Source organism: Nilaparvata lugens, chromosome 7 (assembly GCF_014356525.2).
Source record: "Nilaparvata lugens isolate BPH chromosome 7, ASM1435652v1, whole genome shotgun sequence".
In the NCBI taxonomy this organism is placed as follows: Eukaryota; Metazoa; Arthropoda; class Insecta; order Hemiptera; family Delphacidae; genus Nilaparvata; species Nilaparvata lugens.
In genome coordinates this window covers 13,276,757-13,299,747 of record NC_052510.1, presented here as the reverse complement: position 1 = coordinate 13,299,747, position 22,991 = coordinate 13,276,757, and the positions used below count along the sequence as shown (strand labels likewise).

At 34.0% G+C, this 22,991-nt stretch overlaps 2 protein-coding genes across 4 annotated transcripts; one reads left to right on the top strand and one right to left on the bottom strand.

Annotated features, from left to right (window-relative positions):
- Window positions 1-256: 256 nt before the first annotated feature.
- LOC111055393 (cell division cycle 7-related protein kinase) lies at window positions 257-18,657 on the bottom strand. Of its 3 annotated transcripts, none has more exons than XM_039432084.1 (10): window positions 18,508-18,657; window positions 13,498-13,661; window positions 10,669-10,906; window positions 8,909-9,002; window positions 8,056-8,198; window positions 7,535-7,670; window positions 5,604-6,128; window positions 4,388-4,598; window positions 2,302-2,451; window positions 257-1,123 (listed from the first exon to the last, which is right to left on the bottom strand). In XM_039432084.1, the coding sequence occupies exons 1-10, from the start codon at window positions 18,522-18,524 to the stop codon at window positions 807-809; spliced, it is 1,995 nt and encodes a 664-aa protein (XP_039288018.1). In that variant the 5' UTR covers window positions 18,525-18,657; the 3' UTR covers window positions 257-806. The 3 variants fall into 3 exon arrangements, with proteins under 3 accessions (XP_039288018.1, XP_039288019.1, XP_039288020.1); XM_039432085.1 differs by lacking the exon at window positions 18,508-18,657 and adding an exon at window positions 14,298-14,509; XM_039432086.1 differs by lacking the exon at window positions 18,508-18,657 and adding an exon at window positions 13,854-13,972.
- LOC111055395 lies at window positions 14,750-22,991 on the top strand. The gene is made up of 2 exons (XM_022342587.2): window positions 14,750-14,955; window positions 21,872-22,991. Exon 2 carries the CDS (start codon window positions 21,898-21,900, stop codon window positions 22,729-22,731), a length of 834 nt encoding a protein of 277 aa, XP_022198279.2. The 5' UTR covers window positions 14,750-14,955; window positions 21,872-21,897; the 3' UTR covers window positions 22,732-22,991.

Below are 22,991 nucleotides of genomic sequence, written 5' to 3'. Positions count from 1 at the left end.
AGGCGTCGGTCCCGACTACCTAAAAAGAAGTCGTGATCTCTTATCATCATCCCTCTCACTCATTACCTACGCCATAGCCATCTCTAATACAAGGCCCCGGCCTACGATATTGCAACGTCGCAGTGTAGGCCTAGAATCTAATACATGATTGGTGAAAAAGATCAGGTGGTATTTTTTAAAATCTTTTTCACCAATCATGTATTAGATTCTTGGCCTACACTGCGACGTTGCAATATCGTAGGCCGGGGCCTTGTATTAGAGGTGGCTATGCCCACGCACAAGCCGTTTTAAGCTCAGTATTGTTAATTATTATAGCCGTTTGAAATATAGAATAGGTTAGGTATTTAGGGGATTTCATTTTTTGTAGCCGTTGAATTACAGAATATGTTATGTTTTTAGGGGATTTCAATGCTTTCATATCACTTAGGGAACGTCCAAATAACCGATGTCAGGATAATCGGTGCTCTACTGTAGTTCTTTTTAATTAGGCTAATTCTTCAATTCATTCTAGATACTTGAAATCACTGTATAGTGTTCAAATTATTCTAGGAGGAAAGGGTGGTTCAAAGCGTCTTCGGCATTGATTCGAATGCACTATTCTACCTAGTTCAATTTAAATTAGATTGTCCAATTCATTCTAGATAGTTAAAATCACTGTATAGAGTTGAAATTATTCTAGAAGAGAACGATGGTTCAATTTGTATTTGGCAGTGACTCAAGTGTACTATTCTAGCTAGTTCAATTTGATACTGATTGTTCAAATGATTCTAGTTACTGAAGTTGAAATCACTGTCGTAGATTTCAAATTATTCTATAAGGAAAGGATGGTTCAAAGCATCCTCAGCAGTGATACGGGTGTTGGGATCGATGTCGAGCAGTTTGCCGAGAAGATCGTAGGCCTCATCAGGGAACTGACTCTGCTGTTGGAACTCGTTGTCCGGAGCTTCCTCTCTGTTGCAGAGACATCCGTCAGCGGGGAACACATAGTGGTCGCAGGTTGTGCAAAGTCGCAGTTTTACGTTTGGTGACAGTGTCGCGTACTCGAGTTTGCGTCGTCGCAGACGTTGGCACACCTGTTTCAGGTTGAGTGGCTGTTTCTCGGTGCTGCAGATCAGGTTTTTACCTGAAACAAATTAATTAAATGAGATTCAATTAACTATAGTGATGATTTTGCCTCCAACTCACAAATAATTGAATGAAATTGAATAGGGGAAGCGATTGGTGTCGTGGTCACGCTGATAAGCTATCAATAAGGGCCAAGCCATACAAAACATTTTTCAGGCGTTTTTAGAGTCGGCAGGACAGGAAGCTCTCCGATTGGCTGATTACAAGCTACCCCAGCGAAAACCTCCCCTCCCCCCCCCGACTAGTTGTCACCTCCTTAGAAAGGAGACAAGTAGACGGGGACGGCTCACAACAACTTGTCCCCTAAAAACCGGTTTTAAAAGGGGACAGGTTGACGGGGTGTCAAGTAGTGGGGGTGGCACCTAGTCGCGTTCCCGATATTTGATATTTATTTAATACATCTTACATTGCCAGGTCTGACAAGAATAAGTTAATAACACTTCTATGATAAAAAAATTAATTACAATAATAAAAAAAATAATAAAACATATTTGTGGAAATTCATGCTGAAAATGATGGGTGATATGACATATGAATGAATTAAATCTGCAGAATTTACAGGGAAGTAGAAAATATGAAAGGTACAAGTGGGAGGATATTAAGGCTAGGCCATAGGTAAGGATTATTATAGTAAGGGTTAAGGAGAATATAGAGGATTATGGATATAAAGGAGCCCGGATTTTCGGTGAGGTTCTACCACTCTAGCACCTTGGGTTGCTGGGACGCTGCAGATTAGATTAGATTTATTTATTTATGTATGTTACAATACATAGAGAGAGCAGAGAGAGAGAGATAGTGAGAGAGAGAGAGAGAGAAATGCCAGCATTCCTTATAAAGCTCGAGGTTAGCTGAGATTTAGTGTTTACAAGTTTGTGTTTTTCGAATGATTCCAAATTTTCTTAAATAACTCAATATTATTCGTTAAAAGTGGTAATTGAGTGGAATATTTCTAATTAATTTAATAATTCAAACCATCTAAATTCAAAATTTATAGTTTTAATGTTTATTTTAAACTACAATTTCATAAAAATTGTACACGTGAAATTTAACCTTATCTTGGACTTTGTCACCTATAAATTTGGAAGAAAAATAGCACAAGGACTACCTTATTATTTTATCTTTCAATGTTATTACATTAGTGTCATTTGCATAGTAAATAAATAATAATTGACTTGCCTAGTTTCTTGGCAAGATTTTTGACTGGAGTGGTTCCAAATATAGTTATAATTTCAGTGAGTGAAATGAGATCATCTCTTGATTGGAAGAATGGATAGCTGCCACTCAGTATGCTGATGAACATCACGCCAGCTGCCCAAATGTCCACGGCTGAAATCAGACAACAAATTAATTGATCAGGGATTAGACATTATGTAAGTACATACCGTACTTTCAGTCTCAGTCAGAATGGAGTTAAGAAAAATGCCGCATCCACACGTTGGCCCAATGCGTACAAATGACAACCAGCGCCAGAATGTGGATGGGTGGTTTGCTAGCGCTCGCCTTATTTGCCATCTCTCCGATTTTTGTCGAGCAAAGGCCAGTGAAGGCGAGCGCTGGCAACCACCCATCCACACTTTTGTCAACCAATGAGTGTTGTTTCCTGTTTTGTCGTCTGCTTTGCTGTTTTTTTTCTGTATTATTGAGTTGCTACAGGCCTTATTGTTATTGCATACCTTTTTATAGTTCTTATTGTGTTCCTTTAAGCCAATATTTTCAGTTTCTATCAAGGATACGTCTCGCTCGCTACCGCTGGCCATGATGAGGCATTGGTCACATTGTGGTGTGGATGGCAAGACCAACGCTTCAAAGCTTACCAAGTTGGCCAGCGACTCGGCGAGAGTGTGGACCAGGCAAACAAAACGTCAAACAATAACACCAAACTAAACTCGTTCCATTACTGAAGCACAAGCAAAAGCTTATATGGGCATCAAGCAGTAACAAAGAAACTGAATTTAACACTTATTTATAAAATAGCATTATAGAACCATTTTTTGAAATTAATATAAAATAATAGATTAAAAATCCGAATTAAAACTACTAGTTTCGATGTTCCACATCATCTTCAGTTTTTAAGAAGATAATGAATTTAACACATTTTGTCAATTCAAGATAAATTATTGCAGAGTGACCTGGCTGGCTGAGGTCTGCTGTCAGAGTTTTCAGGACACGCCTGATCAATTACAGACCTCTAACGACTACTTTTTGGCAGCCGAGACCAACAGATTATCGTGCCCACACTCCAACACGGGACTAGCCTGGGGAAGCTATCTGGCTTGTCGTACATATACGAATTGGAACCGTTTTGGGCCAAGACCTACAAGATAATTATACAGACCATAACATCGACATCCATTTTTAATAAAATGGCGGATTCTGTAAATAGATCTACAAGGCATTGTGACTGCACAATAGCGTTGTAAAGCGAGAAAATATGATTTTTTTGAACGTACGTTATTTTATTATGTTTAGGCCTATTGTTCCAAAATACGAAACATTATAAAAATTATTATTTTCATATTCTACAATAATGGTAAAAGAAATTGGTTCTTAAAAAATGGTAAGTGTTCCAGGTTGTAAATCAAACAGCAAAGTCTTACTAACTTAAATATAAAACTTTTAAATTTCCAAACAACGCCATTCTTAAGAAAAAGTGAATAGAATCTATTCAATTGGAAAATTTATTAGTGTAATTTTGTGTATGTTCAACAATATTTTTAATGAATCAATACAAAAGTTGCATGTGTGAGCATTGTACACCAGGTCTATAACTTCGGTTACTTACAGTAGACAATTTATTGATCATCACAATAGAATTCATTCATTAAAATTAAAAATAAAAGACTGCGCTAATAATTAAGATGTAAATTCAAGTTTTTTTGAAGTGAACATTCATCGATTTACTTAAACAATTTGTAAGAAAGTGAGGTTAACTATCTTCCTGAAGTTTAATCACGTTCATTATAATCTTATGTAAATTGAACGTTCTATTTATTATTAGGTCAGTATAATAATGCAGTATACTACTCATAATTGGTCACAAACACAAACGATTATCATATATTATGATAATAAACATACTTTATTTACTCATAACACAAAGTAAACAATAATAGCAACGTCTCAACTGTCAAAAATTTCGTCCATGTGAGCGGCCATTTTGTTGAAATGTTATGGTCTGTATGCCTTGTTGGACTTGTTTGGGCTTGAGCCTATGGTACTTTTCTGGGAGTTGTGTTATGTTAAATGATTGAATAAGAGTTACCGGTAGTCTGATGTTGGTACTTGAGCAGAACCTCGGGAGGCCGGTACCCGGGGGTGCCCGCGCGCTGGGCGTACTGCTTCTGTCGCGTCAGACAGATGTTGCACACCTGTGGGCGACTGTCGCAGCGACACTGAGACACTGTCGCGCCGCTCCCCACCACTGCCTTCTTCACTGCCGCGTTGCTGTTCGGTGTTTGGAAAACTGGCTGCACCTGTAATTTATAATATAGCATAATGTCTATGAAGTGAAAATAGTTTATACACAATGAAATACCGGTAAATAAAATGTCTACGAGAAATGGGTCCAACAACGTTTACATTTCAAAGATAAATGAAATTGGCTGCTTAATTACGGGAACCGGGTTGATGTGCAATACTATCACTTCAAAGTGAGAAAAATTGAATAAAAAATGGAAGTAATGAGGGTAAATACGGGATGAATGTGCACTTTTGCAGAGTATGCAAAGTTTTGCAAATTACAACAAAGTATGAAAAATGAGAATAATGAGGTTAAATACAAGATCAATGTGCATTAATATTATAGCAAAGTGTGGGAAAAATTAATGAAAACTGGAGTTCATGAGGGTGAATACGGGATGAATGTTTACTAATATTACAGCAAAGTGTGAAAAAATGAATGAAGACTGAAGGTGATGAGGGTGAATACGAGATGAATGTGCACCAATTACAGCAAAATTAATGTCAAAACAAAAATTAATAAAAACTGATTGCAATGCAATTAGCTGCCTGATTACATTATTTAAGCAATAAAAAGTAACGAAATTGAAAAAAGGATTTCCTTCTCGGAGCTAACTGTCACTGTCAATCGCTGGATGAAAAATATATTGCTTTCAAACTCTAACTTGAAAAGTAAATAAGGCTGATAAAGAATACCACGACAACTTGGATATTAAAAATGGTGAAATGTAAGCAAGCACAGAAACTATATTAGGATAATGGCCTACGATGGAAAAGAAAGGGTTATGAAAACTGAAGGAGTAATAGCGTAAGAAAAATGTCAAAGCCGTAACAAATCGCGAGTCAGAGAGGTAAGGCTATTTTATTCATTTTAATTACAATCAAACGACAGATTAGAGCAGATTGAAAAATCGACGGGGATTACTGAAAAAGAGGAAATTCTAACAGGAGTATAGGTTACAACTTTTAAGGCATTAAAAAGGTAATAGTACTAATTCAAAAAAGAATGTTTCACTTACCTGAGAATTCTGTACACGAACGTAACTAGGCCCCGTTGGTTTCTCCTCGCGTCTTGGCAGCAGGGATCTAAATACCTTCTCATTTTTACTAGTTAGATCTAATCTACGTGGAATGAAAGTAGTATCATACGTTATTGAGTGAGACATATAATTTATTTTCTTTTCGACACAACTAGTGCTAAGTGAAGACAAGTGCTTTTTGGGTGATACGTTGTTCATTATATTGGCAGTATTATTAGCCGCGAGTGGGAGACGCTTAGGCGATAGCATAACGTTCTCAGCGGTTGATTCCAATTTAGACGGTTTGGAATTGAATTTATTCTCGGCATCTAGTGATTCTTCAGGTTTAGTTTGGTTTTGATTGGAAGCCGATTTTGCTTTCTTCAAACTGGGTGGGGATTCGATGGCCTTCCGCAGCACTGGAGGTGTATCCTGGACATTGGACACGTTTGTGAGCGGGTGCAGCGCCATTCTCTTTCTGGAATGCTGTTCTGATGGATCTAGGTGTTCTCCATTCTCATTTTCCTGCGAAAACAACAGAAATTTAGGATGTTTCAAGAAAACGCAGAAAACTTTTCTTGTGATAAGTGTTGATTTATTAACCTTTGATTTGTTGTGTTGTTAAATTATGGCAAAAAATAATTGAATACAAACCACAGTTTCACCTCACGTGATTTCGGTGATTGTTGATTTTTGGAGTAGACTAATGCCACATCCACACTTTTGCCCAATGCGTACAAATGACGACGAGCGCAAGTGTGTAGATGGCTACTCTGCCAGCGCTCGCCTTCACAGGCCTTCCGTTACCATCGATCCGTTTTTTGTCGAGCGAAGGCGAGTGGCCAGCCGAGCATCCACAAGTCACATTACACTGTGGATGGCAAGACTAACGTGACCAAGATTACCAGCTCCGGCCACTTGGCCAGTGACATGTCGATGTCATGTGGACTAGGCATAATATTAATACAGTCAAATTTTTCAATAATATAATAGGCCCTACAAGTGATGTCAATACAGTACAGTTCAGTATTAAAAATCTTCAATTTAACGTATTATTTATTGTACAGTAGACTTTCTTTTTATAATTGAGAATTATGTTATCGAAGAAAATAAATTGTAGCTACAGTTTCCAAGTACTTCAAGTTAATTAAGTTTGTAGCGTGAATATTGATGTTGTAAAACTTTTCCATAATTGAAGAGACTTGAAATGTTGTCAAAAAATCCACTTTTTTATAAAAATTATTATTTTACAGTAGTATGCTTTCGTGTGTCATCAGCATCATCAGCTGATGATGTGTGAACACACACGAAAACAATGTCCTGTAAAATGATAATTTTTATTAAAATAAGGTGGATGGATATTTGACAACATTTCAAGTCTCTTCAATTACTTCAAGTTACTTTAAATGTACTAAAATAGATGTAATGCAAAAGAAAATAAAACGGTATCAGATTGTCACAATTATTTTGGGTAAGTGAAGAGAATGAAAATATGAAATTCAATAATACAGCAGATCATTTCCTTGGAAGATCGGAAAGCAGGCGTTTTTGTTACGGTAAGGTGACTTCATGAAATAATTTATAGCAGTAGGTAAATCGTAAATCCTAAAACTAACTCTGAAAAAAGGCGGACTATTAATTGTTAAACATAATCCACTATGCTTTCAAGAAATAGTTAAATGACTAAAATAACTCTCCATAAACTAGGATGTTAGTAATCAATCAAGATTACTATTGTAGATAATTCACTTGATAATAATTATCATCATCAAAGTTTTTTCTCATTGGACCTTCAGATTGGAAAATGAGAACTATTTCTTGGGAGTACAATCAATCAATTTATTCAGCCTGAAGATACAAGGCGTACTCCAGATACAAATCAGTACTCCAACAGATTAAAAAATAATACAAAAATACAATTGACTACTTACATCAGCTAAATGGGAATGTTTCCGTTTTTTAGACACAACAGGGGTGTTCTCGGTGACCGAGCTCTGTACATTATCATCTGAAGAGTCTCTTTTTTTCTCAACATTCTCTGCTAATCCAAAGTCAACCAAGAGGAATCTGAAAAATAAAATTATATTGAAGATAGATATAAAATAGACTAGTTTTACTTAAATTTTAGTTGAATTGTTTACAAAAGCGTTAAAAATGTTGTTGTTTTCACACTTATCGATTGTCGGCCGACATTTATCGTCCTACATCAGAATTGTCATCCGATTGGCTGAGAATCAGCTATTGGTGAAAATTGGCCAATCGGAGGAAAATGTTGAGTGTCGGTCAACAATCGGTAAGTGTGAAAATGAATCTTCATTCGACGTCTGTGATATATTCAAGAAAATTAGAAAGTTTTGTTGATTTTTAAATAATTCAATTCAGTTTTTCATGAAAGAGTGATGAAGTATTGGTACTTTTTTATTGAAAGAGAACAAACATTTCATTCACTTACTGTTTGGTTTCACGATCGTACAAGAAATTAGCTGGTTTCACATCTCGGTGAATAACTTTGAATTTGTGGACGCGTCTCAACGCAATCAGAAGATTTCTCATGTACAATTTTATTTCTGCCACGTCCATATCCAGAAAATAATCCTGAAAACACAATTTATTAGTTCTATTTAAAATAACATAGACATTAAATTTATCAACACATTTTGCCATAAAACAATTTCTACTTTCACTCAATTTTGTTTTTTCCCAATTATCCCCACATGAGCTTTTTGCTTGTGTGTGGGTATTTGGGAGTGCGTGAGTGATTTTATGAGATGATCAAACGTCCATGCCTGCAGAGGGATTCGAACCCACAATCAACTTGGTGACTGACAAAATACGACGAATTATAGGAAATTGAAAGAAAAATATTCTAGATATTCAAATCTAGAAAAGGTGGCCAATTTAGGGCTTGTCATCCGATGAGGTTTACTAAGAGAGGCAAAAAATAATTTATGAATAGATCAAAAAGGTTTCAGAAGAGGGACTCAGATGAATAGATTCTTCTGAACATGCCATAACATTTGAGGGTTGATTTCTTCATTATTCATTTATCGTATGGCTTCTGTTTGGTGAAGAGAACCGAAAGCTGTTATCTACTTTTCCGCATTTCAAATTTTCATTTTAACTTAAAAAAAAGTATCAATGAAACCCCAAATTCCATGATAAATTTCCAGGAATCGTGAACAGAGCTACCGCGCTAACCAAATAAACAAATTGGGCTACTATTTTACCATTCATTAGTTTCATATCAACAGGTTTATTATTCTTCAATTTCTTAGTTGCATCAATGGTAAAACTTTGAAACTTACAGAAAATTTCCGATGAGGCAGAAATGGCATGATGAAAACACAGTTATCTTTCTTTCTAATGCATTGTGTCAAGCCAACGACGTTATCAGTCCCTCTGTAAAACAAAAAAATATTTATAAAAAGTGAAAAAATATTAAATTAGCCTAAAACTATTTTTTCTTATGGGTTGGATAGTTTTCAATGTATGAAGATATAGTGATTGATACAGCCTATCGTCATGAAGCCATGTTTCCATTTTGGCTATTTGCAATTTCATAATAGGCAGTGTGTTACGCCCAAATGAAACGTTGTAAGGTTTTTATAATGTTTAGCCTGTTTCCATTTTGGTACACAAAAAGCTCAAAAATTAAAGCGTTAGTGATCTTTGAGCACTAGGCAGCGATATAACAACCAAATACCCTTATTGGGTATTTCAACAAATAGAATTGAAGCAAATAGGTATTTAAGCAAATAGACTTGAACAAATAGATATTTGTGCAAATAGAACTTGGGGGTGCTGAATCCAAATATAAAATCAGAAATCTACTATCTTTATTTTAAATAAAGTTAGGCTTTCAGAAAAATGATGAGTCATAGTTTGAGCGGTCGACACTGAAATACTAAACTACTGCTCAACTTGTCATGCGGCACATAGGTCTGGCACATGTTGAGCTGAGAAACTGTCGTTACATAATGCTGTAGTGTAGACCGTTTTCATTACCACAAGTTTCCGATATTCGATCTCTGCGTTTAATCTGTGGTACCGTAATGGAAACGAAGTTACTAATATCTCCCTATGCAAAGGAATTGTATTTCTTTTTCACCCGTTCAAAAAATATACGAGCCCATCTCCGTAGAATATTCGCAAACCAAGATCTTCGATTTTAATTTTTCTCATCTACAGTTCAAGCATTCCACTTCATTTGGGAGAGACTTTGAACTTTGAATGATCATTTAGAGTAAATATATATTTGAGTTGTATTTTTTTCTTTAGGGCTACTTTTGAATATAAATACAAATATAAATCTGAGTACCCTTTTTTAATTATTTCGTCACGACATGTTTCGGCTACTAATCTAATCATGTTTCGGCTACTTGAATTTATTTTACTAATGTCATTTTCAAGTAATTTTGAAAATGGCATTAGTAGCCGAAACATATGACGGAATAATTTAAAAAAAAAGGGTGCTCAAATATTTTTATTTATATATTTTAGTTAATGTATGTGATTATTCAAGTAATTATAAATTACATTTACAGGATCATAAATAAGCTTTACTGGTGTTCATCAATTATGTATCATTTTTCAAATATTGATAAATAAGTTTTCATTTGTCTCATATATTTTCACATCGTCGTAAAAAAATCCATAAAGTTGCATGAACCATTTTTAAATATTTCACACTAATATTAATCCTCATTATCATAATAATGTAGTTATCAACATGCAACATGACTATAGGGTAGACGTTTATTCAATAAATTGCCCCTCAAGTTTAGAGACATGAGAACCATAGAGTTCAAAAAAACTCTACATACGTGGCTCTGCGCTAACCCCTTCTATCATGTTGACGAGTTTCTTCAGCTGCCTGAATCCAGCATAGACCTGTAATGCTATAAAAACCATTGAAACCATAAAGGCATAATAATTTGACTAGTACTCTATTATGTATGTGTTCTAATATTTTGACGTGATCTTATGCATCTATAGATGTTTCATGGATCGAGAAATATATCTATCTATCTATCTAGTCAGTGGGCTAATAGATATGAAAACTCACCCAATATTTTTCAAACAAGTGATTTCTTGAATGATTCTCGCTGGACTGCATGTTGGGATGAGATGCTTTATGGCGAATCTGCATTCTTCCTCTTCCTCTTTGTCAGTATTGCTATTCAAACTAGCAAGGTATACCGAGCTGAACGTCCCTTCACCAATTTTCTTATGTAGAGTGAAAAAGTCATTCAGCACCGGTATTTTTTCCAGCAATTTTGAAATTTTATTTCTATCTGAATAGCCTGAAAAATAAAGACAGAAAGCATAGACACAATTAAAGAATTATTCTTAGTTTACGATTGACGTAATTCAAGTTAGCCAAGAAAACATTGAATGAAAGTATCTCGATTTCAAAATCAACTGTACAAACTGAAGTAAAATATCATGATTATGTATGATTAAAAATATTATACAATAATAATACTAAGGATGTTGCCCACATAAGCTCTTAGGCTTGTGCGTGGGTAATGAGTGAGAGGAATGATGATGAGAGATGACGACAGCTTTTTAGGTAGACGGAACCGACGGCTTATCGTCTCCTCCGTAAGACGGGGTGGCCGTATCTATGTGATTGTGCTGTGGTCAAAAACTTTTGCCCCGGTTGAGATTCGAACTCAGGTTCTCTTGATTATTAGACCGGCGCGTTATCATTTACTCCAACGAGCAATTAGAAGAAACTTAAAATGAAAGTCCAGAACATTATTAATTATTGTTCTGATATATATTTTTTGATATAATAAACTAGAGATGATGAACTGATAAGATAGATTTATTTCAATTGGCCTTTGTAAACTACGAGGGTCATTTCGTTCAACCTCCGAACACATATCATAAGCAAAACATATCAAAGCTAGACAGCATGAGACTTCTTCTGGCTGATGGGCTGACCAGGGACCCATTTGAGATCAGTAATGCTTTCAATAAAATCTTCATCACACCTCAAACAACAGAGCATGAAAACACTGATGACTCTCAGACCAATACTTAGCAATTCACAAACAATCTTTACATCTACAGATTCAGCATACTGTAATTTGATGCTACACTTCAAGAATCAAGAATTTTATTGGCCATAAAACAACATTACAAAAATGTAAGCAATAGGCTTCGTCAATAATAAGTAAAATATCACTTAAAAGTGAACTTGTAACTTGTTCTCCGACATCGAAATAATTGTAGATTGCTTAAAATAATAAACTGCATCTGAGTCTAATCATAAAGGAAGTAAATTACTTATTACTTATTTTATCTGTGGTCTAATAGAATACCGATCTTCTCATCATTCAATAGTGTTACACATCAGGAAGTGAAAGAACTTTTTAAAAACCTAACCACTTGGCAGGCTTTGATGAAATTTCTGGAAAAGTGCTCTAGTTCTGCAAGGAAGAAGTTACAGATCCAACTGTTGCATTCCAATCTCCAACAACAATTTAAATTAGCCTCACCTTCTATCTTGTCTATTAATTCACTTGGGTCTTCATAACATTTATGCACTACTTCATCTTCTACTGATGGGATATATACTGTACTTGCACTATCACAAAATCCATTTATAGCCAAAGACAAATTACATTTGTATAGGCCACGTCATAAAGAGTGAATTTGTGAACAGTGAAAAGTGAACATGCCAGTGTCCTTTACTTGAATAATTCCCACAGACAAAGAATCAGGAAACAATTATATAAACTCAACACTTGAGGTAGCCACAAGCATATGTCAAAAACTCAATCTAACAATCAACAAAAACAATAAAAATAAAGTAGATATAGAAATAAAATAAAATATAGACAGTAAATATAAACTTCACACCAAAGGGTCAAATCCTTGATGTTGACGCATAACTGATGAGCCAACACATTTAAAGCACTGCACAAAGTTTCTTGGTGTAATGAGGGACAAAAACCTGAACGGTCATGACCACATTGACTTTTTGTACGAAAAAAATGGTTTCAGCTACATAAATGATTCGAATAATAAGAAGTATTGATGACTATATTGCTGCATTATTTGTTGCTCATCACGCACTATTCGCCACACAGCTGTGATACGGCATCGTCGCTTGGAGAGGATCAGCACAAGTCTACATGCACAGAGACCTACGAAGCCAGAAAAAACCCTAAGAGCCATCCTAAGAAGAGATTTACTAGAGCACTGCAGACCATTATTTATTAAATACCAGTTACTTACAGTGGTTTCAATCTACATATTTGAAGCTGTAATTATCGCAATGAGTTCAGACCCAAATTTGATTTAGGCTAAATAGTCAACATGGATACAATACAAGTACCAAGCTAAATTGTGATCCATGGCAATTCAGCCTCACAGTGCTGTTGTAACCAAACGGCTTTTGGGATAATTTTGATCACCCACCTTACAAACCTGACTTAGCCACAAGTTATTCATAATTTTTCTCCAAACTCAAGGATGACTTTGAGGGCAGAGCTTTCAAACTAACGAGGACTCCAAAGCGTCACAGCCTTCTCAAACTTATTTGGCGACAGCATTTTATGAAGAGGGTTTTGATAAGTTGGTCCACTGTTATGACTAATGTCTCAAACTCCACGGCAATTTATGAACAAAATATTCTCTTTTAAGCGTTCATTTTCATTTATGACAAATCAGAGGGTGAAAAACAAATGGCCCTCGTAGAGAAACAGAAACTATTTTGCTCTTTCAAAATAGCAAGCTCAAGTTTGGGAAGACTTTATAAGAAGACATAAACATGCCTTTATTGGCTTTCTTCGACAACTTACTTATCCAAGAGCTGAGATAAAATAATTTAAATAAAATTATTTCAATGATTAAGAAGATTTTACTATGAAAAATAACTTACCATGAGAAGATATTTTTCTCTTTGTAGAATTGTATTTTTCGCCGTACTTCTGAGAGTCTTCCATGTTTGAATTGCACGTCTCCATTGTATACATGGCTATGTATTTAGCTAATAATTGAATGTCTTTGTCAAAAGAAGCTATACATTCCAATAGTTTTTTTCGGCTGAAAAACAGAAAAATGATCATTTCAGTCAATTATCGAACGCATAATAAAATAGGAGTTCTATTAAGGTTTATGAGGAATCCATGGTGAGAAATAATGCATATTAATTTACTAGCAATAAGATATTAGGGCTACTACTTGAATTTCTCTTTGATCTTCTTGAAAAATACTATTATCATAAAATGAACATACCTATATAGAGCAAAAAATTCAACTCAATAAAATCTAGTTAGGCCTATTGCTGATAAATAAGCTCAAGTTTAATGAAATCTGGTAGGTTAATTTGTGTAACGTCCTAGAATATATGAACTAATTACAGACTTGAGCTATCTTGAAATAATCATCACTATGCTCAATCCTAGTGAGCAAAGTGTCTAGATAACTGTACCGTTATTGAAAGTTACAAAATGCTGGCTTTCATTTATTCAATTTTATTATAAAAGATGCTATTTTTAGATTCAAAACTTCTCAGACTCAAGATGTTTTTATAATTGTGTAACTTAATAAATGATTTAAAAAATAAAACTGTTTCTATTTATTAGTATTTAAAATGTTTATTAAATCTGAATTTTTACTCTTACAACGGATAATTGAGGTTAAGTTTATTATTTTTGTTAGAGCGGAAAAATAACTTACAATATCGGTTAAAAGGTGGTGCCAAATCCTTTCATTTAATGATACAATCAAACTATATGACTAGCATCATACATTTACAATGCAATGAATAAGAAAGCGTCACTTTTACAAATCATAATTTTCATCCATAGTGAAGTCGTCAAAAGTGATAAAAGCGGGAACCTGCCACTCCATTTTGTAAATAAAGTGCCATCATCATCATCACCAGATCACCACTGCATCACTGATTTTGGCTCACCTTTTAGTTAATAATTTATTTTTTAATCTTCACATTTATCCAGCTATTCAAAATTACAATTTAAAAATTCCTAAATAATTTCCTATTTTTTGGAATTTCTTATTCAATTCTATTTGTAATTCAAACTTTACGTTTATAAAAACATTCTTCAATTAAGCTATCTACTTGTTGACTCTATGCTAACTGTAGCATCTCTATTATTTCCTTCAAGTCATCATAGAACATTCATTCGTGAATCATGCCGATTGGTCATTTTCATTTGGTCATTGGCTTTGCCGTTGCCGCTGCCGCAGCTACTAGAATAGTTCACTCCATTCTGTCACTTTTCTAATTAAATATTCATTTTTCATGGTCATTAGAGATTGCTGATTCTGCAAATGAACGTTTTTTCTATTGCTAATTAGTGCTCAATATTATCAGGTAAGTTTACAATAGTAACTCTAAATATTGTGTCGTAATATCTAAATGTTCTTAGACAGTAGGTACCATAAATGAAATAGTTGGAAATTTGTTTTTAATCAACTTAGATTTATTTAAGAACATTATATATTTAGTAAATTGTAATACTTCTCAACTATTTCACAGTATCCGGTTCATTATTTGTAAATAATTGGATTGCTTCTTTTTACTATTACTTTTCTCATACAGAGTGTTTCAGAAGTAGTGTCGAACATTTTAGGTATTGTTCCTGGATGATAGGAGACTACAAATGTCGTATTTAAAGTGTTCAAAACTCAGCGGCTATGTTTATAGCTGCCACTTTGTTTTTTCACTTGGGAATTTTTATCTCAAGAACGAAATGTTCATTGATCTGAAATTTGGCATGAATATTTATGCTATAAAGACTCAACTTTAAAAAATAAAATGAACAATTTTCTATGTAAATTTTCAAAATGGCGGTCATTTTAAATTTTTGATTGCAAATTTCACGAAAACTTGAAGAAATTTTACAAGAGACAAAAAAGTTTGCAAACTATATCAAGATTTCACGGATACCTTATTTATTGAGATTGGTCGAAGAATAACAGAGAAACCAATTCTTTTCGTACTGCATGTATGACCACTTTTCACCATTTAAACATCAATAGCCTATTTCATTCTCGATTCTAATTGTATTTAAGATGACGCGTTGAAACACGGTAGGCCTATGGCTTCATATGGCCATCCAGCTGGTGGCCAGCTGAAAAAAAATTTTCAGATCTTGTTTTTTCATGGTCATGCATGCAGTAGGAAAAGAATTAATTTCTCTGTTATTCTTTAACCAATCTCAATAAATGAGGTATCCTTGAAATCTTGATATAATTTGCTAACATTTTTGTCTCTTGTAAATTTTTTTGAAAAGTGAACGATTTTTGTGAAATTTGCAATCAAAAATTTAAAATGACCGCCATTTTGAAAATTCACATCAAAATTTTTTATCTTATTTTTCAAAGTTGAGTCTTTAAAGCATAAATATTCATGCCAAATTTCAATACAACATTTCGTTCTTGAGATGAAAATTCCTAAATGAAAAAACAAAATGGCAGCTATAAGGATAACCGCTGAGTTTTGGACATTTCAAATACGACATTTGTAGTCTCCTATAATCCAGGAACAATATCCTACAATATACGACACTACTTCTGAAACACTCTGTATAAAAATGGAGTGAAGTTGCGTCAACACTACCTATTATACCTACCAGGATCGTAGTTGAGTACCTATAGTAGCGGAGGGGTATGCCTGAACAATATGCCTACTGTCAAAAACCAAGTTTCAAAATAGAATTATTATTCTATTTCCGTAATATAAAACATTTCCTCTCTTTATAACCTTACTAAATTAGTTAAAATTGTTTAATATTTTTATTTATAAGGTAAGCTAAATTAAATAATGTAGGTGCGTATACCTATGCTGGTACCTAGCCTATATTCATAAGAATTTACTTGATTAAGAGTTGTCTTAAAAATAAAATCATGATTTTTTTGAGAAGTACCTATAAGCTTTGTTTTACAAGTGAATTTTACACATTGTAGGCCTATTGAGTTCTACTTTATATGAAAGTGGAAAAAGGTTTAGGAGACAAAGCTGCCAACAATAACAATAATAATAATATCGAGTGACCTGGCTGGCTCAGGTCTGGTGTCAGAGTTTTCAGGTCGCAACTGATCAATTTCAGGGCCTCTGACATGACCTAACAACTGCTTTTTAGGCAGCCGGGACCGACGGATTAACGTGTCCATCCGAAACACGGGAGTGGCCCGAGATAAATATCTTGCCCGGGGTTTGAACCCGGGCCTCTGAATCATAAAGCCAGCATTTGATTCACTCGACTACGGCCACTCCTGACATAGCTGCCAATTCTCTATGTTTCCACTGCCTTCTATAGAAGATAGCTGATACCAGTATACCATGAAATGTTAACTATTCATTCTCGTTAAAAAATCGATTTTATTTTCTAAGAGAATGTATTTTTAAATCACCTTTTGCTATTAGAAAAAACGACTAGCAGTCAGATATTTTACAATAAATTAATCACTTGGTTGTGACAACCAAGAAGATGGCGGACCTGCCGAAAGATCTCGTTGTCACAGTAACCTCATACCTTCTTCTTCATCCATTACCCACACTTGTGGGATCGATGGCATCATTTCACAATGAAAGTCAGAAACAAAAAAAACACTAATTTATCAAGATGGCAGGGATCAAGATAAAGCACATTAACATCTAAGGCCTTGCTCTTTGACTTACTGGCAAGTTAGCCAGATAGTATTTCAGACAGGTCATCGTCTAAAAATTCCTATACATCATAATAAGCCCATTGAGTGATCAATTCATTCATTGTAAAATATCTGACTGCTAGTCGTTTTTTCTAATAGCAAAAGTGATTTAATAATAAGCAGATGTTTTCGTGGTGGAAAACAACATTCAAGAATATTTTTTACCAACTACGGTATTTAATAATGATAAATTTTCATAATCGAAATTGAATATTTTGTTAATCAAGTTAACTATATTTCTACATTGTTGAAAAACGATCTGACAACGTTGCCGAGCTAGAAAAGGAGAGCACTATATAAGTTATGCCTTGTCAAATGATAAACAAGGATACAGTAGCAACACCAATACTAATCAAATACTGCCATTATAACGTCACAGAATAGATATGTATACTGTGATAACGTGGACCTCACTATAAACTATTTACAAAGCATGTAGCCTCATGGGCTTTGCGTTGTACAGAATCAATATTGTAATTGCTGCTGGTAATTCGTCATTTACACTATTCGACTAATAGGGCCTGCCTATAGTGAGGTCCACGTTATAATGGCAGTATTTGATTATCATCATTGGTGTTGCTATCCTTGTTTATTATTTGACAAATCCTACCTATAGTGCGATCTTTTTCTAGCTCCGCAACGTTGTCTGATCGTTTCTCAACAATGTAGAAATATGATCAATTAATAAAATATTTAATGTCAATTGTGAAAATTTATTATTAAATCATTTAAAAATATAATTGATTATTTTTAACAAGAAAGAAAAGTTAATACAGTATTAGTCTACATCAGATATACTGGAACCTACTATCCTGCATAGACGGCAGTGACAAGGCAGAGAATCGTTAACGCTGTTTCTCTATCTTTCTCTACAGCATTATAACATGGACCTCACTATACTTTTAGTACTGAGCTCCTTGAATGTGATCACAGTAATTATATAACAATTTCAAAAATATTTTCTTTCATATTCTTAGATTCCCTTTTTAATTCATGTCCCACCATAATTCTTGATTGGGAATAGTACTGTAACATTTATCCCCTTTTGAATGTTCATTTCAAATTACATTTGTGACAGTTTGTTGATAATGCATTACATGCTTTACATTGAGTGACATTAAATAAAAATATAGGTTATTTGTATTTGAATGAAAGATTCTTCTACTTACCCTGTATTAAGAACAGCAAAAAAATGAAAAATAACCGTACTTACCCTTTACTTTTAGCCATTTCAGTTCAGTAGAATATGAGAAGGAACAAACACTATCACACACAAACCAGAATTTCAATTCAACTGAATTTAAAATGATAGCTCACACATTCTAAGTTGAATGGCCACTGTGAACTAATGAAAGTACTCAATAATTGAATGCCAGCTTCCATAAAGAATTGAATGCCTATTCAGCATTAATTCTATCTTCAACTTTTACGCTATCAACACCGGTAAAAATAGCAAGGTCATGTCCTACTAACATAATTATGGATCTTTTTCTCCAAGAATATTCATAATAGATAACAAATTTTTCATTGTTTCCTTAATGTTAAAATTATTATCAGATTTATCAGTTGTGCTCTCACTTATTATTCTTTAATAATCATCTAGAGTACTCTGAATATGTGATAATTTGTACAGGCTAGTAATTGGTTCTATTCCAAAATAGTTTGTGCTTATTACGCTTTTTAAAGTTGGCCCATAGTTTATTACTTAATATTATTTCGTGTCTAAAGTCACTAAATTTGATATTTGTCTAAAAATTGCTGTCATTTTTTGAGTCATCAATTGAGTAGGCTAAAACCATAAATATTTCAGACGTTTTTATGATTTATTCTGTTATTTATTTTATTTATATATCTGTATTATATATCGGTTTTATTCATTCATCTATAATAATGTTTACTGAAGTACTTTATTAAATTATTAAATAAAACATTTTGTAAAGTAATTAATAATTATATTGCTAGTTGTATCTCAACGATATACAGCAATCCGTCTCTTGATAAAGGGTATATTTTAAGGATGGGGTTTTCTTGTTTTAGAAGGTACCTACCTATTTCTTTACATACTGTAATTCATTGTAAAAATAGAAAATACGTCTAAAATCTTCTTTGTAAATTGGCACATTATTTATTTTGTTTTTGTTTATTTTTCTGTATTGCTGATTATGAATCATCAAAAATTAATCGATAAAATTTGATTCAGTTCTATAATGGAACTATTGTTATTGCATCAAATTTAATAATCAACCAATCAAAATAAAAATGTTTATCTTGAACTATGTTGGTCAATTGCTGTATTTACAGCAAAGCTTGATAAATCATTCCTTGATAAAGTATGGGTTATTAGGTTTAGAAAATTCGTTATATATTCTGAAAAATTCAACTTTTTTGAGTGCAATGATTGCAATAAGGAATCAGTATTTAATCAAGATGACTATTAATTTTCAATTTAATCCTTTTCTACTAACCTGGAGTTAAGCCTTGTGCAGAGGTCTGAGATCTTGTGATTCTTATCAGAGGATCTCATGACTCATCTGTACAAACTCAGTTGATATTCTATTAGTTACAGAAATGTTTAAATTGAATCAAAATCATAATATTCCCCATAATCTTATCAACTTATTAATCTTAATAATTCACTTTTGTTTTCCAAGTTATCAACCCCTATTGTAAAAACAGTAAGATCTAATATTATTCAACAAATGTAGAGGTTTCAAATAGGCAAATTTTACCTGTAATTTACTCAACTCGAGTTTTAATATTTACTTTGTTTTTGTCGTTATTATGAAATTCTCCAGGCCAATAATAATAATAATTTCTTAGATGATTTAAGCAATTAGGCTAACCATAGGCCTATCTATTGAAAAATAATGCTCTAATAGCATTGTATAGTTATATTATAACAGTCATAAATTGTCAATCAATGTGAAAGTGTGTGTTTATAAATAGGTAAATTTGATAAAGTGAATTGATACATAAATGCGGGTTGAAGAAAGGAGACGGGGCCGCGCTACGGTACCTGTACACTGGGCTATTGTTCCAAAACGGTTCATCCTCCAACTCTTCACTATCATACTCTATTGTCCTCTGATTATGCTTTATTGCCCTCATTAGTGGCCCCTTGTGGTTTCTTGAAGGCACTTCTAGCTGGTAGCAAGCACTAACTTATCTATTACCTTGCACCTTACATCTGGTACTTGTATTTTCCACAATAATTATTGAATCTAAATCAGTGATAAAATATTTGAAATTTTACTATTCCCAATGGTTCATTTGAAGAAACTCAAATTGCTCTCAAGCTGTATACAGACTAACTTAGAAATAGAAAGGAAAAATAAAAATCTCAGTACCCTTTATGAATTATTTCAAAAATGTAAAAATTATTTCAAGAATTATAAATTTTCAAGACTGAAATCTTGAAAATGGCATCAATGTCCGAAACATGTTGTGATTAAATAATTCATAAAGGGTACTGAGATTTTTATTTTTCCTTTCTATTTCTATAAAAAGTAGCCCTATACAGAAAAGAGATAGACTAACTTAGTTACATACAATTCGATAATTATACGATTTTTTGGCGTCCTTTCAAATTCTATTAGATTGAACACAAATTGTCAAAATTAATAATGTGTATCATGTGTTTGTCAAGTTTCATTCAATCTTGTAGAATTTATAAGGACGACAAACAAAAGCACTGTACTGTACGTAAGTATTGTAAGTAAATACTGTACTGCAAAGTAAGTACTGTACTGTACGTCCAAAAGTCTCTGTGGGCTTCACACACCACGTAATGTGTTTGTCTCACCATGTTCACTGAATATATAATACGGTCTTAGTTTGACTAAATTTGTACTTATCTTCGATAGTAATGTGTGTGTTTATCCAATCACTGTAGGCTACCACTGGTTTACAGCTGAAAGTGCCAATACATAACCAGACTGGTTATCTAATAATATATTCCTCGGAGTGGAAATCTTAACAATAGACCACGAAAATGTCGAAATTTAATAACCATAGGCGACCACTGAAGGATCACTAGAACTTCTAACTGTCCATCCATTGTTTTCGGCGGCCTCATCTCGTTTCTTTAACCCCATAAATGCTGTTACTGTATTTTATTCTAAAATCATGAGAATGATCATTAGATGCATTTCCCAACCCATACAATTTTCTTCTTATGGAAACTTCAGTCCCACATGAATATGAACTTGAGAACAGGTAGTCATAAGAATTCAATAATCAAAAATTCATCAACTTTGTGGAAATCGACACTGTTTCAAAATTGAACAAATATCTTATTTTCTTATAACCAATACTAAGGCAGCATACTATTTACAAGTATTCTCAAACTTATTATGCTACTATTTCATCTGTTTTTGGTATGGTTCATTGCATGCTTTTGTATTTTTGACTTGTAACTACAAATTCTATTACTCTTTGACATGCCTTATGTCAGTTTATTGCTCTTTGACTTGCAGTATGTCTATACCATGAACAGAAACACTTTATTATTGTTCATATGCTGTTAATTTCTATTCATATGCTGTTTCTAACATAATTGCACGTTTGTTTCTTTCCAGATAAGAGTTTCCTCATCAGACTGACGATGTTCAAGTGGAATTGTGATTTATCGCTCTTCAAAAATGCAACCGTTATTATTCCTACAATCTCAGTGGCGAACGTGGCTCAGCTGACAGTGGATCTTCTCATAACCAACACATCAGCGAAGCGCGTGGGATCGGTGTGGAGCAGGGCTTTTATTCCCTATGTAGGGCTGGACTCGTTCAACGATGATTCGAATTCTCAGACTAAAGATCTCTCCTGTATGATCGAATTGTACCAAACTGGAAGTGATATCCTAATTTTTCAAATAAGATCACCGTATGCCAACAAATTTGATATCAAATCGTGTGTGAGAGAATTAGTGGACACATTGAAAGGACTGGATGTGAAAAGGTTGTTGATCTTGACCGCAGTTTACGATCACTGTCGACTCTCTCAGGAACTCGATGATAAGTCTAGCGCAGCGGAATTCCGCTACATAGAATCACCGGAGTTCCACACACAATACCACCAGGAAATCGAGAATCTGCCGTTGAAACAGTATTTACAAGGCAGTAGACTTAACGAAACATCTTCCAATAACCCGTATTGTTTGAAGCATTGTGGTACAGGGTTTGCTCATGATCTCCTATCAGCATGTGTTGAACGGCAGGTACCAGCCTTAGTTTTCTTGAGCTTCACGTCTGATGGATTCAACAATATGCTGGCTGTCAAGTTTTTCAGGTTAATTTCCATGTGGCTTCCGTTCAGTGTTGGCGACCGTGTACTCTTTCCTCATTCGTGGAAATTTCTCACAGGCCAGCCAGACCGATTCGCGGGTAGAGACTTGAACCGTGAGTTTGATGTTGGTGAAGTTCTACAATTTTTGAAATGCTGAGTTCATACTTAGCTATCAGCACAATAATAATTTCTCATTAAGGTAATACGTACAGTATTCTGATAAGAGAGTCAAGACTTCGTCTTATATTCTAATCTTGAATCAATTTAGACAAGGTACTGATACTCTTATCCTCGTACATTATCAATTCTATTAGAAATATTCGTTATTATCATTGTACATGATAGAACTGATCGTTACTTATTATCCTGTTGATGAATAGGACATGATTAAATTAAATATTATTTAATGGAGATGAA

What these genes read in the sequence shown, in the direction of transcription:
- LOC111055395 (XM_022342587.2), top strand. Translation starts at nt 21,898, where the DNA reads ATGTTCAAGTGGAATTGTGATTTATCGCTCTTCAAAAATGCAACCGTT.
- LOC111055393 (XM_039432084.1), bottom strand. An exon ending in TACGATCGTGAAACCAAACA is followed by an intron (nt 7,671 to 8,055) that starts GTAAGTGAATGA and finishes TTTATTTTTCAG; the next exon opens with ATTCCTCTTGGTTGACTTTG. An exon ending in AACATTCCCATTTAGCTGAT is followed by an intron (nt 6,129 to 7,534) that starts GTAAGTAGTCAA and finishes TTGTTTTCGCAG; the next exon opens with GAAAATGAGAATGGAGAACA.